General features: G+C 39.6%; 1 protein-coding gene across 4 annotated transcripts in view; it reads right to left on the bottom strand.

The window, feature by feature from the left end:
* CHD2 (chromodomain helicase DNA binding protein 2) overlaps window positions 1-23,411 on the bottom strand; it is a 94,495-nt gene extending 71,084 nt beyond the window's left edge. For 3 of the 4 annotated variants that reach the window (XM_070763514.1, XM_070763516.1, XM_070763517.1), the window contains exons 1-4: window positions 22,858-23,411; window positions 22,375-22,513; window positions 6,265-6,484; window positions 5,218-5,304 (exon numbers count right to left, since the gene is read on the bottom strand). In XM_070763514.1, coding sequence (XP_070619615.1) covers window positions 5,218-5,304; window positions 6,265-6,484; window positions 22,375-22,436 — 369 coding nt within the window. In that variant the 5' untranslated portion in view covers window positions 22,437-22,513; window positions 22,858-23,411. Of the gene's footprint in view, window positions 1-5,217; window positions 5,305-6,264; window positions 6,485-22,374; window positions 22,523-22,857 lie in introns of those variants that run through there. The other variant, XM_070763515.1, reaches the window with a different exon arrangement.
* Window positions 23,412-24,462: the final 1,051 nt, after the last annotated feature.

Below are 24,462 nucleotides of genomic sequence, written 5' to 3'. Positions count from 1 at the left end.
GTCCCAGAACCAATTAAGTTTGTAAGACAAGGTATCACTGTATATCTCTATCTCTATATATCTATATCTGGGGGGAAGGCTGGGCAAACACTTCTAAAATTTCATTTCAATTTAAAATCATACAATTTCAATTTCATACTTCCAAAATCCTTTTGGTTGCTGTTTTTGGATTGAATGGAATTAGTAAACCTCTGAGAGTCTCTCAATTTGCAGTAGGTGGAAATCCATTGATTACCCAAGATAGGTAATTAATAGATGCAAAAAGGAAAAAAAAGCAGAAAGAGGAGAAGAAGAAAGGGAAGGGGAGCCCTTAAAATACATCTCCTAATTTTTATACAAGATTACTCTTAACCTTACATATATTTATTAAATCTTCTTAAACAATGAATCCATTAACACATCATTCTGTTAATTCAGTATTAAGGAAAAAGAGAAACTATAAATGGCAGCTAAATGCCCATAAATCTGAATACCATATTTTCACAATATAACATGCAGACTATAAAACCATCTTAGTTTTGAGGGAGGAAAATAGGGAAAAAATAATCTGCATATTAGATATTCATCTGGTTAGTCTTTAGTTTGCTGGTTTTGAACATGTGTGTTTGCTTTTTATCCCCTGGTTGAAGATAAAAAATAGTTTCTAAAACACTTCACTTTTCTTTCTCTTCAGGGAGAAACAATGCAATGAGCAAGCAAAAGGAAGATTGTTTAGCTGGCAAAGCATGACCTTCACTGTTAGCACCTCATTAGAGCTGAAAAAAAGTTTAGTAAAAGCTACATTCTGAGTATAAGAGTACCGAAATTTTCAGTCTCTTTTAGGGAGGGAAAAGGTGCATTTTATACTCCGAAAAATACGGGAACCTTAAATCAAAGTAATAAACTGCCCTACTGATGAGCAATTTGTTCATGCTAAAGGGGTGCTTAGCAGCCAGAATGTCAAGAATGGGATTTGCATGACATCATGTATGTAACGGTTCTCACAGGTAACGGGGTAAAAGTGACTCCAAAGATAGTGTACTGGTGCTGAACAAAGACCCCACCACAAAAGTCTGCTTGAGACTAACAAAAACACACTTAGCCATTGAATCATCAGTTGCTTTTTCAATTTTCATTCCTTGTGAGAACATTATTTACATTATTTAAATTATAGGTGACAAGGGTTAAGAAAACAAGCTGCTATCTTAGATGAAGGAATATTAGAAATAGGTAAAGAGAATAAGAAGGTCTTTGCAGTCGACCGCTGGGCACATCCGTCTCTTTCCAGGATCTTTATGAAACTTCAAAGGTTAGAGTGTGCCCCTTGCAAATTTTGAAAATAATCCCCAATTCTTAACATGCATCCAAACCCCTAGAACAGTCATGATGAATCTTTTTTTGCTTGGGTGCCAAAACGGCATGCACTTGTGCAATAGTGTGTGTGCCCACACCCATCATGCAATGCCCTCCGCCCGTGCATTCACACACAAATCCCCACATTTCCCACCATGCACGCAGACCTCAAGAAAGCCTCCAGACTTCCGGTAGGCCCATTGGGCCATCTTTTGCCCTCCACAGGCTTTCCTGAAACCTGAGGAGGGCAAAAACAGCCTCCCACTGCCCTCCGGAAGGACAAAAATTAGCTGGGCAGCATGCACAGGCATGCATAAGGACCATTAGTTCACCATTACGGCCCCGGAACAGTAATTGCCTCTCACACACTCCAATACCCTGCACCAAAAAGAACAAAAAAAAAATTCTTCTTTCTATCCTTCCCCTAATTACAAGTTGTATACTGACTCCCATTTGTCACCGAGCCTCTGCACTGGACTGGCACATCTTCTACCAGATCCAGACATTACCATCCTCCACCAGTTTCGATGAGAACTTCATTACAGGAGCTAGATGTTGGCATGGAATTATGAGAGTTGACGGTATCCCTTTTGTAGCTATACAAAAGTTTTGCCTCTCATGTGCCCCCAAGCTTTGTAGGGGACCTTCCTTCTGCCCTCCTGGCCATCAGCATCTCTTGCCCCTCAGGGGAGGAAAAACACAGCACAAGGCACTCGTGCACCAAGCATAGACATAATGTGGTTTGTTATTTATCTGCTATAGGATAAGTTTGCACATCATGCTATTCCAGAGCAGAGGAATTTGCTCCAAAACCTTCCTTCATTCTACCATGCAGATCATCTTCTGCACACTTTCCTCCACCAAGGAAAGCATCCAAGGAGTGCATCCAATTTTCTTAGACTGGTTTGGGTCTCTTCCTTCCTTCCTTCCTTCCTTCCTTCCTTCCTTCCTTCCTTCCTTCCTTCCTCTCTCTTTCTTCCTTCTGCAAGTTTAGCTTTCTGTTCTATCCTTACTGGAGAAATCCCATCAAAATACAGTTCTCCAGAAGCTTGCATATGTCATCTCCAACTAAAAAACTATAACCTTCTTCTTTGATTGAGGATTATATATGTTCCTTGATGCAGTGGACATTAAACAAGAACCCTGAAGCTACTCAAATATAGGAGCAGAAGATAAAGCTCCTGTGGTGATTGATCCGCCTTCAAATCTCACTCTTTGATATTATCTGGTTTTGCAGCCCAGCTCCCTACCTTGCAATAACCCCAAAGACACAAACCAGATTACAGATATTGTGTGAGCACAGATAGTGGGAGAAGCTGGGAGGACTATGAAAGTTTTTAGTGCACTTGTTGAAATTTTCTGAAGCCCTTCAAGACTATCTCTGCCAGTCTTTGCTTAACCAAATATTCTCACCAGCGTAAGACAACAATCCAAAAACAAACCTAAGTTCAGTCTTAAACTGTGGCTTAAGATGTTGGGTGAGACTTGACTCCTTTGTCTTTTTAACATCACACTGTCACAGTGAACTTGAGGAAGTGATCTTCTTGAACTCCTAACCTCATTACAGCGGAATAGAGAAATACTTCAGATAGTTTTCTAATTTATATTGTGCTTTTTTGCACAATCCTGCCAGAATGTTTTTTCTCAAAGTCACATCAGACAAGATAGCAGGACCTTCTCTGCAAGGTGGAATAGTAAAATGGAAAAGTCAATAGAGATGAGTAATTTGGGAATTCATCTGAAGGGAAGTTAAGGGACCTGTTTTCTAGGATGTATGTGTGAAGTGCTGTAATTATGCATTTTTAAAATGCATACACCCAATGGAAAAATATTATGCAGGCAAAAGTAGTTCACCACTAAAAAGACATTGTTAAGTATTCCTAGAAGTACCCTCATTAGATTCCTTAAATAGCAAAAGCAGCAAAAGGCTACAATTTTGCATAAGTAAGATCCCATTAATTAAAGCACACTGTTAAAGTGGAGGTTGTGCACCGTTCCTTTTTCCATCAGAATAATCAATCCTTTTCATTTCAGGAGGGAAAGAAGCTTTCTATTTTTTTTTTTTACAACATTGTGCAGTATTGCAATGTTTGCTGGGAACCATACACATATTTTTCTTTCGCATAAGGTACAAGTAAAACCACTGTCTGTTGCAATGCCAACATAAACATCTAGCAGGCAGCAAATCCAGTGCTTGCAAAAGCCACATAATATTGTAAAATAAAATTGGAAAGGAGTTTCCCTAACTCTTGTCTGCAGTGAAGATTGGATGTGGGGGGTTGTGACATCACCAGCCCAGTACATGCTGGACCATTATGAGAGAGAAATGAGGACAATTGAGCTTGGCATTTGCAGGACTTGGAAAAAAGGAAAACAAAACCCTCTTGTTTAATGACAAAAGAATTAATGGCCCCTTGGATCTGAGCCTTCAGAGGACTTTTGGGTGGGAGGGGGAAGGATACGGACAGGGTAGTCCGGATGGCATGGGCAAAACCACTGTCCAAGATAGAAGATCACACAGGAGAAGAGGAGAACCGGACAGAGAATGGAAGGTAGAGCTGGTCTAAGTAGAACACAGTTGGAAGACCCCCACTTTATGTTTAGTGTTTGTATGTGTGTCTGTTTATTTTATGAAAATTAATAAAAAAATTGAGGGGGGGGAAAAAAAAAAGGAAGACACATTATTTATGCCAAGTTGCTTTGAAAATAAAAAAGCAGATTAAGGGCTGTCCTACAAATCAATTTCAAATCTTGTCTCTGCCAGGAAATTCAGTCACTAAACTAAGACAACTCTAAGACAACGTAACCTGCCCTCGAGTGCCCCAGCCCCAAAGGGCAAAAGAATAGTCATAATTATAATAATGACAATGAGGATTTAAAAACCTCTGAAGATTTCTGTTCTGCAATTTTTCTCATGGCGGTGAATCCAACCTGACGGAAGAGAGTTGAATTCGAAGACAAGACGGGGGAAAGGCCAAGAGAATCATTCTTTTTTTTGATGCAAAATGTTCAAATCTGGGTGCCTTCTGCTAGGCACCTAAATCCATATATAGGCACCCAAGCATAAATGGACCCATTTTTAGAGGACTCCTTAATGGGAGGAGAGGGTGCCGCTTATTTTTGCAGGTGCTTGAATATAAATTTAGGTGCCTACCTTTGGACTTCCAACTTTGACATTTTCAGTCTGATTCTGAACTTTCCTGAGCCTCATTTTCTCCGTCTGTAAAAAACAGAAGGGAAAATTTCCTTACTCACTTTGGACATCGGTCGAAGTGGGAAATATGCACACAAACAGAAAAAGAGAAAAAAAAAAAGAGAAAAAAATGTGGCAGAATCGGTCACTCACAAAAGCGGCAAAGAAAAGTTGGCCAGTTCCATAATCACACTGCCCATAACACGGTTTTGGATGGAAGTGAAGGAAAGAAATGGTTTTGATGTCTCAGCCATCAGATGGGGAAAAAAAATTAACCATCTGAACTCATCTCATGCATGGATATTTTGAAGAGAGGATTACATCTATAATATAAAAAAGGAGGCAAAAGGTTTAACACAAAGGAAAAACACAATATATATATATATATATATATTTAACAGACACACATTTATCATGCATTCTTTTTAATCATGCCATCTTTCTGAAGTCTCAAAGCAGGACTGTTCCTGCAACATCTCCATGTTTCTCGCCATGGATTGATTGTCCAAGATTTCAATGAGAATCATATCATTTTCTATTTGGAGACCCAAAAGGTCTGATGGGCACTGGATCTTCTGGCCTAGCTTCAGTTGCAGGAAGTGTGCTTTAAGACTGCAAAATGCAACCACCAAGTAACAACTGGGCTCTTTCAAGGATGGCTTTTCCTCTTTAGGGGTTTCCTCTCCCCTTACCTCATCATTTATAGTGAAACGCGAAGGCTCCTGTCTGCTACGGTTGGATCGTCTCACCCCGTAAACATCGGGATATTCTTCCCACATCTGCAAAATAAATCAAGCTGGCATTTGTATTCCATTAAGGGATACGACGGGCACTCAGAAAAAAAATCATCTCTTATATTCTCCTGGAAGTCTCCAGTGATATAGGTTGGGCCTCTTGACTGAATACATTGGATGTCAGGTTCAAAGGATGGGGATCATCTGTTAAGTTGCACCACAGAAGATTTATTCAAGCCTATACACAAGAATCTAGACAACTCAAGTTCAACATTAAATTGGCGTCAGATAAGGATTAATGGAATTCAGGAGGGGTTGGAATTGGACTTTTCGTGGGAATGTAATGATTAAAAACCTCTGAAGATTTCTGTTCTGGTGACGTGCTTAACATAGAAACATCGAAGACTGACGGCAGAAAAAGACCTCATGGTCCATCTAGTCTGCCCTTATACTATTTCCTGTATTTTATCTTACAATGGATATACTGTTTATCCGGGGCATGTTTAAATTCAGTTACTGTGGATTTACGAACCACGTCTGCTGGAAGTTTGTTCCAAGGATCTACTACTCTTTCAGTAAAATAATATTTTCTCACGTTGCTTTTGATCTTTCCCCCAACTAACTTCAGATTGTGTCCCCTTGTTCTTGTGTTCACTTTCCTATTAAAAACACTTCCCTCCTGAACCTTATTTAACCCTTTAACATATTTAAATGTTTCGATCATGTTCCCCCTTTACCTTCTATCCTCCAGACTATACAGATTGAGTTCATTAAGTGTTTCCTGATACGTTTTATGCTTAACATCATCCCTCAACTCTGCCTGCTCTCCTCCTAAATTAGATCTTCCTTAGGGCATTGCATTAGAAATCATAATTTTAAACCAAAGCTCAAAACATTATCCCCAGAAGACCCACAAGTTCCAATCAAGCAAAATTACCCCCCTTTCACCCCTCAAGTTTCCCAATTTCTCAAGTTATCCCCACTTTTAGCAAGGCAAAGCCATACTTTTTTGACATCAGCTAGCCTTTCTTTCTTGGATGCTGGTTTCTCCTTAGCTTCCTGAGGGTTCTGCCGAGATTTGGATGCTGTGGACCCGCTTTCTGATTCGGATTGACTTCCTGAAGACTCAGAACTGCTGTTGGTTTCACTTCCATGATCACTGCCTTGCTCGCTGTCTGACTGGCTCCCCGAGTCGGAACCTGACCCCTCTTCAGATGCTGAGTGACTGTGGAGAAAAATAGCAAGATTTTGTTTACCATCAAGGATATAGCAAGTTGTCTTTTGAGGCCCCCCCCCCCCTGAAATATGGTACAGTCTTATTATGTACAACTATGTGGACTTAATTATCTTGGTCAACATGCTTCCATCATGAAATTTATTATTTGTTCTATTTATTTTGGAAAATTATATGGCCGCCTACTTGCACAAGGTAACTCAAGGCGGCTTACCGGGACACATCCACCTAGCTTTGTGGGATCTGCTTAAGTTTTCTCCAATTCAGAGGAAGATAACTATTCTGAAAATTACAGCTTGTCTTTTTGAAGGATGGGGAAGAGATGACACTCAGGTTTGGAAAGGTCATCTACCTATAGGCTGAGGTTTCAAATGTACACTATATGTCAGAAGTCTTAAAACTTGACAACTTTAAGACTTGTGGACTTCAACTCTCAGAATTTTACAGCCAGCTTATGCTGGAGCACCACTGCTATATGTTAACAGAGATCTTCAGAAACACATCCATATATTCACTTATTGGATGAATTATGATATAACAAGAACAGTTTTTCCCCGAACGCCATCACTCTGCTAAACAATAATTTCCTCAAAAATGTGAAACTATTTACTAAGTCTGAACTACTATTAATCTTCTCATTGTTCCCATCACCTCCCACAAATGACTGTATGACTGGACCTTTGCTTGTATCTTTACAATTTATATTGACTGATTCCTAATATGATTTGATTGCTTATATGTACCCACCAGATTATCATTAAGTGCTGTACCTTATGATTCTTGATGAACTTATCTTTTCTTTTCTGTACACTGGGAGCATATGCACTGGACACAAATTCCTTGTGTGTCCAATCACACTTGGCCAATAAAATTCTACTCTACTCTACTCTACAGTATTCTGTCCGGTCCTATCCGCAATTGATTTTTCTGGAAGAACCTGCTCCAGTCAAGTCTAATAACCATAGAGTCTAGGAAAGGAGAAATCAGTGTTTTTTTATATTCCAAGATCTTTGTAGACAAAGGCTTTGTAGGAAAAGGCCAGGTTCCTGGAAGGACTACCATCCAGAGTCATGTCAGTGTATAAGACAGAAGCTGGGTCCATACAAATGTACTAGAGATACAGCAATGTTGCCTTAAGTCTGTTGCGTGAACCAAATCACGTTACTATTATATGATTTATTTCTTTGGACACTACAAGTCATGTGAATACAGCAAGTACGTCCAGTTAAGCTAGGTTTCATGTGTTGTGAGAAGATCCTGCAGATTCTGCGGTGAAAAGCCCATAAGATTGCAGGGTTTATAGAAAAGGACTATCCAAGCAATCAACTATAGCAATTCTCCTTGCTATTCCACCTCAGATGCTATGCATCACTTCAGTAACTTCATTGTCAATTCTGAGGCTGGTTCTTGGACCGTTTCACATTACTCTGATTTTATTCAATTTTAATCCATTTCTTCCCCCAGTGTTCCTTGACATTCATTACTAGAGCTGATGGATCATTTGCATGTTCAGCTAACAAGGCGCTGCTGTTAACCACACAGTAGAGAGACCGATGATTCTTCCTCCAATTTTAAAACCACATTCAAAGTATGTTATAAAACAGCCTAGTCTAAAAAAAGTACTGGAGGAAACGCCAAAAAATGGTTACAAGAAATAAAAGATACTGTAATTGAATTTACGCTGGAATTCTTTTTTATTAGGCATCATCAGAAAACCGTACAGTAGTCCCTCACCTATCGCTGGTGTTACGTTCCAGACCTGGCCGCGATAGGTGAAATCCGCGATGGGGAATTTATCGACTGATAGTACTTATTTAAGTATTTATATTGTAATTGTTTGGTAAGTTTTCATTGTTTTAAGTGTTTATAAACCCTTCCCACACAGTATTTATTTTAGATACAGTATTTAAATACAGTATTTACAATTTTAGATTTTTTTTTTTAAAAAAAACCCTGCCAATCGAGTTCGGCGGGCTGTTTAAATCTGCCGATCAACTTCCTCAGAAACCCGCGATGAAGTGAAGCCGCAGTAAGTGAAGCGCGGTATAGCGAGGGACTACTGTATTCTAAAAATATTAAATATTTAACACTACATATAGTACGTGCTGCAAGAATTGCCTATGCACAAAGACCCACAGACAGACACGTTGAAAAGGAGATAATTTAAAATATATATGACTATGCAGAAATGGACTGATTAATGATGGAACTAAACAATCAAAAGGACTCGGATTACAATTCTACTTGGACAAAATGGTACAAATGGGCAAAAAGAAAAAAGAAATGCAAAACAACAATAAGAGACAGATGGAAAAGAAAAAAATATCAAAAAGGATCGTGTATACAATGCATAAATATATGATGTATTGATATGAATGTAAATATATGGATGTTGACCCACCTGAAAATATTAAGATGTAAATATTTAAAAAATCAATTAAAAATATGGATAAAACATGTTATTCAATACAAAACAATAGCAATAAAAGCTAAAAGGCTAAGCCACTAAAGATATATCAGCAATAATATCAGTGTATAGGCAGAGCCAAATATATAGGCATGGATTAGGCCAGGCTGTTTCTTACAGCTATTAAAAGCAGTTTTTCTCTTCCCTCAAAAAAGAAAAAATCTCATAAAACCCCTTTTAAAAAGAAAAAAAATATCTTGGACAAGTCAATTAATTCAGTGGTAGGAACTGGACTGCGAAAAAGGAAAAGAAATATCTTTCAGGTTTTATATCTTGTTGTAAAAAGGCAATAATTCCAGCAGATTCCTGAGAACACATGACACAATCGTTTGGCACGTGTACTGCAGCACGTTAGAGCCCTTATTTTATTTTAAAAGGTGTGAAAGGGAAAACATGGAAAAAGCAACGGAGTTAAATCAAAATGCATTTCTTTAAGAAGCTGGCAGAGGGCAGCAAGAAAGCAGGGAAGAGAAAGCTTTGGCCTGCAGTCGGGAGCCATTTTGAAAACAGGATCTGTGAATGAGCCACCATTTTATGGCTCTCCCTGCATTGCTCCCTCATGAGCAATTCCAAACAGAAAAATAAGATGATTCCTAAAAGTACCATGAGGTAGAAGAAGTTTGGAAAATGTTGAGGCTTAAAAATAAAACAAACAGAGCGAAGGTTTAATATTTCTTTTTCTTGTTCTGGGAAAAAAGGAAAAGTGTCTATTTAGGATTCAGACACCTGAATGAACAACAACAAAAAAACCAGCCAGCCTTTAAACTTTCTTGAAGGGGGGGGGATATTAAATTATAACTAAACTGTCCTGCCTCTAGATAATAACAATAACAACAACAACAACAAAGTTTAGGCAACCCCCTGCTTAGGCAGGAAACCATACACTACTTCAGACAGATGGTTATCCAACATCTGCTTCAAAACTTCCAGTTTGGGGGCTTTTACAACTTCTGGAGGCAAGCTGTTCCACTGATTAATTGTTTTAATTAATTAATTAACTGTCAGGAAATGTCTCCTTAGTTCTAAGTTGCTTCTCTCCTTGTTTAGTTTCCACCCATTGCTTCTTGTTCTACCCTCAGGGGCTTTGGAGAATAGGTTGACTCCTTCTTCTTTGTGGCAACCCTTGAGATATTGGAAGACGGCTATCACGTCTTCCCTGGTCCTTCTTTTCATTAAACTAGCCGTGCCCAGTTCCTGCAACCGTTCTTCATATGTTGTAGCCTCCAGCCCCCTAATCATCTTTGTTGCTCTTCTCTGCACTCTTTCTAGAGTCTCCACATCCTTTTTGCATCATGGCGACCAAAATTGAATGTGGTATTCCAAATGTGGCCTTACCAAGGCCTTATAAAGTGGTATTAACACTCCACGTGATCTTGATTCTACCCCTCTGTTAATGCAGCCTAGAACTGTGTTGGCTTTCTTGCCTAAATGTAGAACCTGACTTTTTTCAAATATTTTACATGGTGTCAGAATAGAGCTGGAAGGGACCTTGGAGCGAATGCTGGCTGGGGAATTCTGGGAGTTGAAGTCCAAATATCTTCAAGTTGCCAAGGTTGGGAAACACTGTTCTAGTCCAACCTCCTGCTCAAGCAGGAGACCCTATAGCCAAGATGGTGAACCTATGGCCCGCATGCCACAGGTGCCACACAGAGCCGTATCTTTTTATTTTTGCGTATAAGTTTTTATTTTTCTGCACCTTAAAATAAACATAAATGAAAACACACATATCATCATAATCAATGGCATCTAAGAATACATAAGTGTATCTACGTTTTAATGGCATATATATCTAAACACATCTTCCATAATAAATTCATAATTCAAGAACTGAGTTGTGTCTAAAAACAAAAGAAAGGCTAAATCAGTCTAGAGTAAAATAAAGAAAGAAAAAAATCAGAATAAAACATTAATTCAAAATACACATTTTTTTTCAACTTCTAATAACCATTTTCTTAGATTTTAATTCCTTTAAATCTGTGGCAAAGAGAAATGGTGGCAGCATTTGTCATCTAGGTTTTTACGTACTTATTTCTAATTCCTTTAAATTGCTTTCAGAATACTTCATAGATTTAACCATTTTCCTTTTCAATCCATTCATAAAACACAGAGCCATACCTGAGGACACGTGAAGCATTGCTCTATGTCAGCTCCAGCAGGCACATGTATGCGCTGGCAAGTTAATTTTTGGACTTTTCTGGGGAAGGCAAAAAATGGCCCAATGGGCCTATTGGAAGTTCATTTCCGAACTTCTGGTAGGCTAGGTGGGCCCGTTTTATGCCATGCACAAGCTACAGAGGCTTTCCCCAGAGGGCGAAGGGCCAGCGGGCCTACCGGACATTCAGTGAGGCCTGCACGCATGCATGGGGGGAACGGCAGCACAGGGGTGCGTGGTTGTGCACACATGCGCAGGGGGAGGGCATTGCATTATAGATGTGGGCACGCACACACGCACTTTTGGCAGCCAAGCAAGAAACGGTTCGCCATCACTGCCTTATAGCATCACAGACAAGTTGCTATCCAGTCTAGTCTATTCTTAAAAACCTCAAGTGATGAAGCATCTAAGGCAAAAATGACTTTATTTATTTGCTTATGTTGTTTTGTCTGATTAGGGAGGGGGGAAATGGCCTTTTAGTCTGAGGTAAAAGCTCCCAGGGTATAATAATAATAATGATGATGATGATGATGATGAGTTGGAAGGGACCTTGGAGGTCTTCTAGTCCAATCCCCTGCTTAGGCAGGAAACCCTACACCAGTGTTTTTCAACCAGTGTGCCGTGGCACACTAGTGTGCCGCGAGACATGGTCAGGTGTGCCGCGAAGCTCAGAGAGAAAGAAAGCAGGAGAGAGAGAAAGAGAGAAAGAAAGCAAGAGAGAGAGAGAAAGAAAGCAAGAAAGAGAAAGAGCGAGAGAGAGAACAAGAGAGAGAGAAAGAAAGCAAGAGAGAGAGAACAAGAGAAAGAAAGAGAGAAAGAAAGCAAGAGAGAGAGAAAGAGGGAGAGAAGGAGAGAGAGAAAGACATAGAGGGAGGTAGTGAGGGAGAGAGAGAGCAAAAAAGAGAGGAAGGAAGGAAGAGAAAGAAAGAGGGATGGAGAGAGAGATAAAGAAAGAGGAAGGAAGAGAAAGAGGGAGAGAGAAAGAAATAGAGTGAAGGGGAGGAATGTGCCCCAGGGTTTCGTAAAGGTAAAAAATGTGCCGCATCTCAAAAAAGGTTGAAAATCACTGCCCTACACCACTTGAGACAAATGGTTATCCAACATCTTAAAAATTTATTATTATTTATTTATTATTTGGACTTATATGCCATCTCTCTCCGAAGATTCAGTGCGGCTTATAACATATAAATATATTTCCAGTGTTGGAGTATTTACAACTTCTGGAGGCAAGCTGTTCCACTGATGAATTGTTCTAACTGTCACGAAATTTCTCCTTGGTTCTAAGTTGTTTCTCTCCTTGTTTAGTTTCCACCCACTGCTTCTTGTTCTACCCTCAGGTGATTTGGAGAATAGTTTGACCCCCTCTTCTCTGTGGCAACCCCTGAGATATTGGAAGACTGCTGTCATGTCTCCCCTGGTCCTTCTTTTCATTAAACTAGATATACCCAGTTCCTGTAATTATTGTTTATATGTTTTAGTCTTCAATCTCATCATCTTTGTTGCTTTTCTCTGCACTCTTTCTCCAGTCTCAACATCTTTTTCTACATTGTGGTGACCAAAACTGGATGCAGTGTTCCAAGTATGGCCTTACTAAGACATTATAAAGTGGTTATTAACACTTCACGTGATCTTGATTCTATCTCTTGGTCAATGCAGCTTAGAACTGTGTTGGCTTTTTTGGCAGCTGCTGCACACTGCTGGCTCCTATTTAAACGGTTGTCCACTAGGACTCCAAGATCCCTCTCACAGTTATTACTGTTGAGCAATAACCACATATACTGTACCTGTGCGTTTTGTTTTTCTTGCCTAAATGTAGATTTTTCTTATGTTAACAGTGTAATACTAGCATAACACAGTATATACTACCATCTGGTTCTTGTAGCCCTGAAGTGAGAACAAGCTTTCAGGCTTCGCTTCTCCCAATCAAGATACTGCCTGTTCTTCACTTTTAGGATATTTTCTGCACTAATTCAAGCAAGGCAGAACAGAACAAAGCAGCAGAACGAATTGGTAAAAGAAAATTAGTTAGGAGCAGAAGGTTGCGTTTGCTGAACCCACTTAAACATTTTCTAATGAAGGCAGATTTGAGTCTTTAGCTAATTCTATCCTTTGGCACCACCAGACTTCAAATAAGCCTGTCTGTTTTCTCTCAGATCATACAGTATATGGAATTGTAGCTAAGGATGATAGGAGACAGGAAGGCTTCACAAAACATGCCAAAGTGACACAATTGGGACTGATCACTTTGAAATTATTTTATTCCATTTGGATGCCGCCCAATTCTTTATGCTGTCCGAGACAACATTCTTAGCTTAGGGTTCAAAATTAGATTTATTCAATGAACTGTAGTTTAACTATGGATTAGTGGGCTGTATGAAACAAAAAGAGACACAAAAGCTAGCTTGTCTATTTAATTCCAGGCACAAACTCTAAACAAAGAAGAATGTGGCTCATTTAACATCTGTACACCAATTTTGTCAATAATAATCTTTAAATTTCTCCTTTAGAAAAAAAGTATCTTGCTAAGTGAGAAATGTGAGAACTTTGCCCCACTTTATTACTTTTCTTGCCAAGTTTGTTAAGTGAATCACTGCAATTGTTCAATTGTTCAATTAGTCACACCATTGTTAAGTGAATCTGGCTTCCCTATTGAATTTGCTTGTCAGGTCACAAAAGGGGAATCATGTGACCTGGGCACACAGCAACCGTCATAAACATGAGTCAGTTTATTAATTTTCAAATACTAAAAAAAACAATAGCATCGTTATAATTTCAGTAATTTTGCAGTTGCATAAAAACATTTCATATCTGCATATCATCACAGTACTCTTGTTCGAACTTTCACTTTAACAGTTATTCATTTCTTTTTACATGTACATATAGTTATACCTTTTATATTTACATATTTAGATCTTATTTTTTTACTAATTTTGTGAGTTACTCATGATCTTATTTCCTTTCCTTAGTTCAATCCATTTGTACCACTGTTCCCACGTCTCAATATTCTGATTCTTTTTCGCCCCTTAGTTATATTGTAAGTTTATCCATTTTGGAACAATCATACATTTTGATTATAATTGCCTTTTCTGGGGGGGATCTCTGCATTTTTCAAAAACTGAGCAAAAGTAATCCTAGCTGCAGTTGTAATATGTAATATTAGATATTTTTTACCTTTCTTTCTTTCTTTCTTTCTTTCTTTCTTTCTTTCTTTCTTTCTTTCTTTCTTTCTTAGATTTGTATTACTGTAATCTTTTCTGCATACGAATTTTATTTGCATGACCGTGGCAATGCTTTCTCACCACGGGGATGAGAAATGTGAAAAATGGTCCTAAGTCACTATTTTCAGGGCTGTTGTAACTTCTAAATAGTCACTAAATGAATTGTTGTTGAGGACTACCTGTACTTTTTTTAAAAAGGCTGGTTAATTTATTCCAGGTTTGCCAGGGAGGAGGCCAAGGCTTCACACAAAAGGTGGCACACAAAATAGTCTGCTTGCTTCCTTCTTCTTCCTGGGGAACTTGAGGAAACTCTTGGCACCCTTGACAAGTGTTGGCTAACCTTTTTAGCACAGAGTGCTGAAAGCGTGTGCACCCCCCATAATGCAAACCATCTACACAACGAATTGTATCTACCAACTCCAAAGCAATCTTGGGAAGTCCCCTAAAACTCCCGGATGGGGGTTTCCTTTTTGACTTTGCTACTCAGAGTTAGAAGAGATATTCTGGGTATGTTTTAGGCTCACAACTTTGGCTTTGTAGCAACAAGGCCTCAGCTGTTTCATTTGTTACCAGTGGGATATAGATGCAGCACTAACTCAAAAGTTTGGGTAATCCACATCTGTGGAAAAAAAGCCACTTAAAAGAGCTTTCCTCACTTCCTCGGAGCTCAGAATCAAATTGATTATCTTATTCTTCTAAGCATGAACATCTCTGGAAATTCCCCACAAAGTTGGGAGTGGGTGGGCGGGTTGTCAACCAGAGGACTTTTGTCCAAGCTTTGTTCTGCAAAACCCTCCATCAAATTTAGCTCAACCCACCCACAGCACAGCTGTTTTCTTGTAACAAACCACATCCATCACTGCCAAAGAGATGCCCCGTTTGGCTTCATCTGTGACGGCAATTCAACCATTTGTGAGATGTTGTATAAGACCAACCAATTATGGTTCAATGACTTCATTCCATGACTTAGCACAATGTGTTGTGGATTCCTTAGCTTTGGGAATTGGGTGTAGTTACGTTTGTTTTTAAAATCAACCTTTAGCAAATATATCCTTCTCCAAATTTCCCCTGGATAATCTATCCTGCTTTCTATCGCACTCATTAATCAATAGTAAAACTATCTCCAGAAGGCAGCTATATTTCAAACTGTGCAATCAGTATGTAGATATGTATCAAAGTTTCTATTTCCAATCCTGCATCCATGAAATATCAAACCCAACTTGATGCATTGCATGCTAGTTTGTTATTTCAAAAAAAATATTGAATGGCCTGGGTTTGATGTGCGATGAGGATAAATGACACCAGGAATGTCCCATCCCATGACTAAGATCTCCCGGAAATCCCATAGTCTTGGGACCTCAATTCAACTTCTCAAAACACAGGAGAGCTGTTGGAGGAAGGGGGGTGATTTCAATTTCAGAACAAATAGGCTACTTTGAATCTACTTTATACTTGTTTTGTTTTAACCATTTTTTTTTCTCCCTGTGGATATCGGTGAGAAATGCTAGTTTCTGGAAAACTTTTTTTCAAACAGCACTAAAACAATTAAATAAAGCAAAAGGGAAAAATACACAAAGTAACATTTAAAAGGTTGAAAAGAAACAGTGTCACTTGAAACCAAATCAGGATGGTGTTGAAATACACCAGGATTTTTGTTTCCTTTTAATTCTTTTTGTAAGGGAGTTTTTCAGCATAGCCATAAATCCTACCATTTCCATCAATTACAGCCCGTACAGTCCATTTCAGGGCAATATGAAAATTGTAATCCAAAATAGCTAAAAGGCTCAAACCACCTCATGCAATATAAATGCTTTTTGTAGAGTTTTGAAAATCAATCTGCCAAAAATAAATGTACCCCCTTTCAGAAAAATCATTTTTTAAAGAAAGAAACATTTCAAAGAGATGTAAAACAGATGAAAACTGAGTTGAAGCAAAAAGACCTGCATTTTAGAACAGATTTCCCCATCTTCTAAGTGCTTTCTGTGCAAGCTGGACTACGGATTCTATCAACTTCAACCAAAATGACAAAATTGTGGAATAACACCTGGTTTGAAAAATTAAGAGAGCTTAGAACTGAACTCCAAATAATATAAGCTAGCTAGAGCAGATTTTTTTTTTAGGGAAATCATAAGAGCAAAGACGATAAAAGTAGTCTTTCAGCATTTTATTCCTATATCTTCTCTTCTTTCTTAGATATATTTTACTATGAGTATATCCTCTATAACCTTCATTGTGTATTTTACTATGTGTATACCCACTAAAACCCTCATTGTGTATTGGACAAAATCAATCAATCAATAAAATAAATAAATTCCAGAACTCATTCCTCTTAGTTAAATGATTTTTTTTTTGAAGATTGTCTTGCTAAAATGTACACAGGAAGAGATTTGCTGTTGCTTTGAAATCAACTCAACATTTCTGCAGGAGCACTGAGATTCAATTTGGCAGAATACTTTGGAATTAGCACAATATTAAGCACAATATTAAAAACTGTACTACAAATCCTTGTGTGTCGAGCCACAAAACCCAGGCTGTTTGAAACTACATCATGGTTTGGACCCAAATATTTCTTTCAGGAAATCGGTTAAAGAAAATATTAATTAAAACAGCAAGTGTCAAGAGCATTTCTGAGATAAAAGCTTCCAAGATAAAATGCCGAAGTTGTCTGCAAAGTTTTCTACTTTTTAATGTCCTCTCTCTATAAACTTTGCTTCATCCGAACACTCATCCAACTATCCAGATACTCCAGATGATAGGGAATGGAATCTATCCTCCCTCTTATGCACATTTGCCCCTTGAATATCGTCCTTCTTCCTTCTCCCTTTCCAACAATCACACATACTAAAAGGTGAGACATCTCCCTCCTGCCTTTTATGGTAAATCTCCTAAATGGGCAAGAAGGGTGGGGGGGGAGGGAGATGAACCTTGTTGACTTACAAAGCAGCGAGCTGTCACCCACCCTAAGTGTTAGAACAAGATATCACAGGAGGAAATCATGCACAGAAATGTATGGGCTGAACTGCAGCTAAAGCTTTTGAGGACTAAACCAGTTTAGACGTCTTCGAGTCTGCCTACTTGAGTGTGTCTGTGAATGTGTGTGTGAATTTTTTCCATTATTCCTGCAGGAAATGATCCGTGCCTCAGGAGAAAAGGGCATTTCCGAAGCCCGGGTCTTCAAAACATTCTAATCCATTTCTTCATTGCGTAAATATTCTTAATAAAAATGTTGGTGCTATTTAATCCAGATTTGACCTGGCAAATTATACACTTTCTGTGCTGTTCTTTCACAATCCTTCTGTAATTTAGCCTGGCTTGATCATTTTGGCAGCTGACGAGGACAGGGGCTCGTTTTTCAAAGCGAACCCCTCCCCCACCCCGCCACAATCCCCCTGGACAAAAAGAAGGCACAAATAAATTTGCATGGATTGCTAATCCTTCAGCTGCTTTCTTTCCCTCTCCCAAGCTCAGGGCTGGCAGCGGCTTGCTTGCCTTTTCTCTCTCTCTCAATCTCTCTGGCTGCCTGAGCAAGCAGAAAAGCACCCCTAGCCAAGAGGGAGGGGGGGCTGGATGTGCAGGGGAGGCGCAAGGGAGGAGACGTCATCTCGAAGGCAGGACCGCAGCATCTCCGGACCCGCCTGTTAACAAGTGAGACGGCAGCCAACCACAGCCTGCGTCCAACCCAAAATGGCCTTTGAACTCTCCACCAACTTCCTGCTGAGGTTTTTTTTCCTTTTTAAAAAAAAGAAAAGAAAAAAAAAGTACACAGTGCAATGCAGTATGTGTCTGTCAGCCTCTGCGGCACAAAGGAACAGCCATTTTGTGACAATCCAGCCCTGCAGTGAAAATGCCTAATGCTTTCTGCTTTTCGTTCATCCTCCATTCCCCCCACCCTAGAGAAACAGCTGCCATCGGGGTAGAACCTCAGCAATCCTTGTGTCTCCAAATCCTCACCCTCTCCTCCTCTGCCTGCCTGGGTCTTCGCCTCCCACTTGAACTAATCCTCCTTTGTGCTAAGCTTGCTTCATAAAATGGCTGCCACTGGTTGTGCATTTAGTAGGAGCCAGGGCTGATTGAATGTGAAGCTGGCAGCGGAAAGTGCTTGCAGGAGACTACCCCAAGGATCTTAATTGGGAGATGAGCATGCATTTAGCAGCCAGGGTTCGACCCTACATTGTCTCAAGGTATTCCCCAATGGGTGGAGAAGCAGAGAAAAACAAAAGACCTTATCCCTTCATATAACCCGAATGGGAGAGTCCTTATCATCTTATGCTTAGCCCAGTCCAAGGCATCGGGACCGCCTTCTGCCGCACAAATCCCAGCGACCGGTTAAGTCCCACAGAGTTGGCCTTCTCCAGGTCCCGTCGACTAAGCAATGTCATTTGGCGGGACCCAGGAGAAGAGCCTTCTCTGTGGTGGCCCCGACCCTCTGGAACCAGCTCCCCTCGGAGATTAGAACTGCCCCGACCCTCATTGCCTTTCGTAAAGTTCTTAAGACCCATCTCTGCCGTCAGGCATGGGGGAACTGATACATCTCCCCCGGGCCTATACAGTTTATACATGGAATGTTTGTGTGTTTGTTTGCTCTTAATAATAGGGTTTTTAGTGTTTTAAAATTATTAGATTTGTTCTTACATTGTTCTTGTTATTGCTGTGAACCGCCCTGAGTCTATGGAGAGGGGCGGCATACAAATCTAATAAATAAATAAAAATAAATAAATCTGACCCAACACTAGTTACTATGGCATGGGCCGGGCCAGTTACGCTAACTGCAAATCCATACCAAGTTCAGACTTAGAGCTTAAAAGATTTGTTTGAGGGTGAAAATGAGAATGTAGTCTGGGGTGAATGCTTGGATACAATTTCTAGCCCAAACCTTTACAGAAATATGGAGAGGTCAATACTTGTCATATCTGAGGGTTATATATTTCTAGCAGAAGCTCCTTATTTACAGAACCTCTTTGCTATGACAATACATATGGGCATCCTTCTCACTTTTTGGAGCAAGTGAAAATCTTGGTTTTAATTAGAACTTTGATTAACGCACCAAGGGGCAGCACGCTCACAAGGCCAGCCCCATTGGGGTGTGCCCCTTGCAAAGGCTGCACAAAGAGTTTTAATTGAGGATTGCTTCCTGCTCTTCAATGTTACCATGCTTCCATTGTGCATTTTACATTGTAACCAGTGGTGGACTCCGGCCGGAACGGCTAATTGTACATAGGTCCGGGGCTCTGGCACGCAAATGCGGGATTGAGCGCAATTTTACTTCCCGCGCAGGTGGGAAGCAAAAAAGCTTGCCAAAATGCACTCTTATGTGCGTCCCTATGTGGGATTTTGCTACCTGCATAGGTGCGGGAAGCAGAATTGCGCTCGATCCCACGTTCACGTGCCAATCGCGGAATTGTGCGGAATTAGCCATTCCGGCAGTAGCCCACCACTGACGATAACCCCCTCAGAAAAAGCACCACTAGAAAGTGATATAGAAATGCAATCCATTAATGGTACAAATGTGTTCATGTGGCTTTAATGAAGCATCCTAAAAACATTTCCTTTTGAGTGGAGGCTTTCCATCCTTTTATTTATGACTTGGTACATTCCATTTTGAACATGAATTCTGTTTTGGAAGAAAAGTAATGGCATTTTTAAAAAAAAACAACTTCAAAATTCTTGATGGACTATCTCAGATGTTTCACTTGCAATATTTCCTGCCATATTTAAATTTAAGTGAAAAGGCTTGGTCATGCTGAGTTATTTAAAACTATCTTCCAGGATTAGAAAAAGAATTAATTTTGACCATTTGTAACATACCAGGTTGTAGATCAGAAGTGTCAAAACTGACAACAACATTGTCACCATGAGTAATATCACGTTTTTCCCCTTTGCTAAACCAGGGCTGGACTTGACCAGCATGTGACATCCCTGTTATAGATGAACATGGATGTGAGGCTCACCTCAGCAAGGTATACAATGTGATTTTTTCCCCATTAGTACTATTTGAATGATAAGAGGTATTCCAGGCACCAATACCCAGATTTATCATTTGAAGCTGTGAAATGGGTAGGTGGGAAAGTTAATGGAAGTTTTACTTCAATAAAGCATATCTGATCTAAGTACTCCCAGGAAGAATGGGTTATTTGTACAATAGATGTTTGTATTTATAAGCAAGAGGGAGGCACTTAGAATGGTTGTTTATTTGAGTGTGAGGGGCAAAGAAAAGGTTTTCCCCTAAAATTTACATTTGTTACACCCATCTTTTAAGTATATCTGGCCCGCACCCAACTTCAATTTCATCTCAAACAAATGATGTCACAAATGGATTTAGGTGCTGTTCTGCCCCCAGCCTTGCAAACAGGAAGTTTCAAATGCAGTGTACACAGAACTTCAAGGATGTCTTGCTAAAATAATTCCTGCACAAATACATCTTTAACTCCCTCTCTTTTAAAAAAAGGTTCATTTTACACAGTATGAAGAGTAGCTGCAATTCTGAAAACAAGCTTTACAACAGAAACTTTCTAGCAAAGCTGAGTTATGTTAATGTGAGCTGTGTGTCTCATTTTAATTTGGTTGTGTGTTAACATTTTGCTTGATGTAGTACTCCTTTATTACCAAGAAAGTAAAACTTCAAGTGTGGATACTATGCAAATAATATACCCAAGAGACTTGGGGGGGGGGGATGATGTAAAAGATCTGGTTAAATTAATCTCTTTTCATTCAATTCAGTCCTGTTGTTTGTAATAGATAGCTGTTCTCATCAATGTTGAATCTCTTCCTTCAATTTGTAAAAAAAGAAAATAAATGATGTTCTTTTAATGTGGATACTGGCATGCTAATTTCAAAACCAACTTTTTAACAAGGTCAGCAATTTGATTTTTACCACTGTCTTTTGGAGTTGAGCTTCAAAGATCTGAAAATTAAGCAATTTAAAAAAAAACAAGTTCCTTTTTGTCTTTTTTCTGAGAATCAAAGCTGCTTCTCCAGCATCCAAAAATCAGGGGGCAATCCATATAGATTTTAAAATGTATGTGCCCTCTTCCATTGTACTTGTTAGGTCAAAGTCTTTCCTGGCAAAAGGCATATTTCAAATGGTAATGTATATAATGCATTGATAAACAAACCTTATAAAGTATCATGTGTATTTTATAATTATAAAAATATTCCCAAACCTGAAAGGGATACCAATAAGCCAGAAAAAGATCGATAAACACATTGCAAAAATATTAGAATTCTCATAAAATAACAATTAGCTTCCATCAAAGAATGGTCAATATAATATAAAAACAGAAATAAAAGTCCCTTTGCTTTCCTTATAAATATCAGCATCAAAATATGCATTTAAAAGACATGCACAGAACCTAAGATTCCAATAAATTATGTCTTAAGATAACATCTTTTGGTAAAATATAAACAAATCCCATCAATGAGAAAACTTGGAAACACAGTATCCTAAAATATCCTAAAATGCTGAAATAGTATCAAAGTTCCTTATCCCGAACTGAATATACAAGCAAGGAGGATCAAGCAAACACACACATTCTTTTTTTTATTTTAAAATAAACATTTTTTCATTCATAAAACTTTCTGTAGTTTCTGATTTGCAAATACCATTAGGCTTCTGTCAGGCCTTCAACTTGAAGTTTAAACTCCACAAATTCTTCAAAGAAAAAAAATCCCTTGTATATAAAATGGTGCAATGCAGCAGTGGGAACAAGGTCATTTTTCACAGCACAAAACCCCTCAAAAAGCAACATTTAGCAGCTGAAACTGCATAATATACAGGGTTCCATCTGTGTAAAGGTGCCTTGCTTTTTAAGTAGAGCTTGGGGCCTCTTTCACTCACACCACAAGTTTCAGAAATTGTTATCAAAAAAGAAAAAAGAAAAAAAAACAGGGTGTGGCATATTAACAGTTTCAAGGTCATTTCATAAGAAAAGAATCAAAAGCACTGAAATATATTTATTTCTATTATCAATGATGGTAAGCCAAAGCTGTCAAAAGGTTAACAGTTGCTCAGAATAATTAAAAAAAAATAACAGTTGAGAGATCATACCTCGATGCATGGCTGTGGACTGAACCCTCCTCTCCTTGGCTTTTGTCCGTATTTCTTAACATCTTTCAATTCTTAAAATATTAAAGGAAAGGTAGAAGGATGGCTGGATTTGGGCTGAAGTCCTGTGCCCAGGTATTTACTGTCAAAAGTTGAAAGAAAGGTAAGCTCCCACTTTTGCTTTCAGGTTTTCAACAGCAAGAACAAAAAGTCCCGACGCTGCGAACAATAATACAGAAGGGGGACATCAGCACGGTAAAAACAAAAAAATATATATCTATTTTTCTTTTTAAAAACAAAACCAAAAAAAACGCGAAGGAGACACAGCCCTGGGGAGCATCCTGCAAAACTTTCCCGAAGTAACCCTGGAAGATTATCATTGCGTCATTCCGGGATCGTTGAAAATCGGTCGAAAGGGGAAAAAACCCCGAAGTCTTGAAAAAGGGGCCAAACCCCCCCTAAAAATGATCCCCATCGCCCACCTACCTGAGCCAGGCTCCAGCGCCAGCTCCAAAATCCCGGGTCCTAATCGTGGGAAAACATTCGCTGCCGAACGTTCCAAGCGCAACGGAGGGGAGAAAAAAAAGAGAAAAGAAATCCGCTTTCTTTTAAAAAAGAAATTAAATCCAGGGGATCCCGCGATTCTTTAATCGCCCTCGGCGATCATTAAAGGAAAATTTAAGGGGGAAAAAAAAAGATCCGGAGGAAAAAGCTCATTAGGAGAGCGCACAAAAATGGAGGTGCGCCATGGCTTCCAAGCTGGGAAAAACAACGACCTGGGCTGCTTCTTTCTAACCAAGGCGAAGGGAGAGGGGGGAAAAAAGAGTCCCCCTCTAAAGCTCCTTTTCTGCCCGAAAAACGCACGATCCCCCTCGCACCCTCCTCCACACGAGCCCAGGGGCCGCAGGAGCCCCCCGAGGACGCCCAAAAGTTGCACAAAGTTGCGCAAAAGTGGCGGAGGGAGAGGGAGGGGGGGAAGGCAGGAGGCTCAGCGCGCTCTCCAAGGCACAGCCGCCATCTAGAGCTTTCTTCCCAGCTCTGAGCTCTGCCTTTGATTGACACTCTCTACATTTACCCCACAACTCAGGTGATGCACCATAGACCCACCCCTTCATTTCCACCCAAAAAAAGAGAGAGAGAGAAGGGAGCCTCCATCCAAAGGGAGCTTCCTCCCCATCACTACTATCTCTCCAGCCAACTCCCATCTGTGGAGGGGGCAACTTGTCTCCCCATCTGGTTCAGACACCCTTTCTAAGCCAAGAGAGACATGATTGGTTGCCTTTGTTGGGAAAAAAAAAGGGCTGGCTTACAATTTGTGTCCTTGGATTAAAAGGACTTCCTCCCTGGACAGGAAGTGGTGGCACAAAAGGCCATTTTGGGGGAGAAGGAAAATGGGACTTGGGGCTCCTGGGTGAGCGTTGGTAGGGTATACGGGTTGGCGAGCACCCCAATGGGAAATTTCAGTAGAAGTCATCCTTTTCAATGGGTCTACTTGATAATGGCAATCCGTTGGTTCTAAGCCATTAATTGTAGGATAATTCCAAATAGAAACGAAAATTTGATGTATCAGCCCCTCAAAACTCATTGGCGCCTCCCTAGTGGTTCCATCTGGAAGTGGCAAAATCAGATCCATTGTGTTTAGGTCATTTGGTACCAAGATGGTTGATAAAGAAACCCATGTCAACTGGTCTACACGAAGACCATAAACTGATCTTGGGATGTAGCGAAATTATAACGATTTTTGCGCACAAGCGGAACCACAGCGCCAAATATCAATATTAGCCAAATCGCTTGCAACTCATGAGCACAGATAAAACAAGCATTCTGTCTTAGCCATTTCCATTCTTGAAGTTTTAGGGTTTTATGACCCTTAATATCTGGACAAAGGTCTTGATCTGGAGCCAAAGACAATCAAAATGAATTACAAATTTTACTACTTATTGTAGCCATCATTTGTCATTTCTTCATATTATGTTGGTCCAAAAAAAGGTCCAAATCACCTTAAGTGAACAATCTGATAGCAAAGTACTTAGCACAGTTGTCTAATTGGAGATTTATCATTATTCATACCAGTTTTAAAAATAAAATTAG

This window comes from Erythrolamprus reginae, chromosome 10, assembly GCF_031021105.1.
Source record: "Erythrolamprus reginae isolate rEryReg1 chromosome 10, rEryReg1.hap1, whole genome shotgun sequence".
NCBI classification, from domain to species: Eukaryota; Metazoa; Chordata; class Lepidosauria; order Squamata; family Dipsadidae; genus Erythrolamprus; species Erythrolamprus reginae.
Note: the sequence above shows the minus strand (reverse complement) of the source record. Positions and strands in the feature narration are given on the sequence as shown.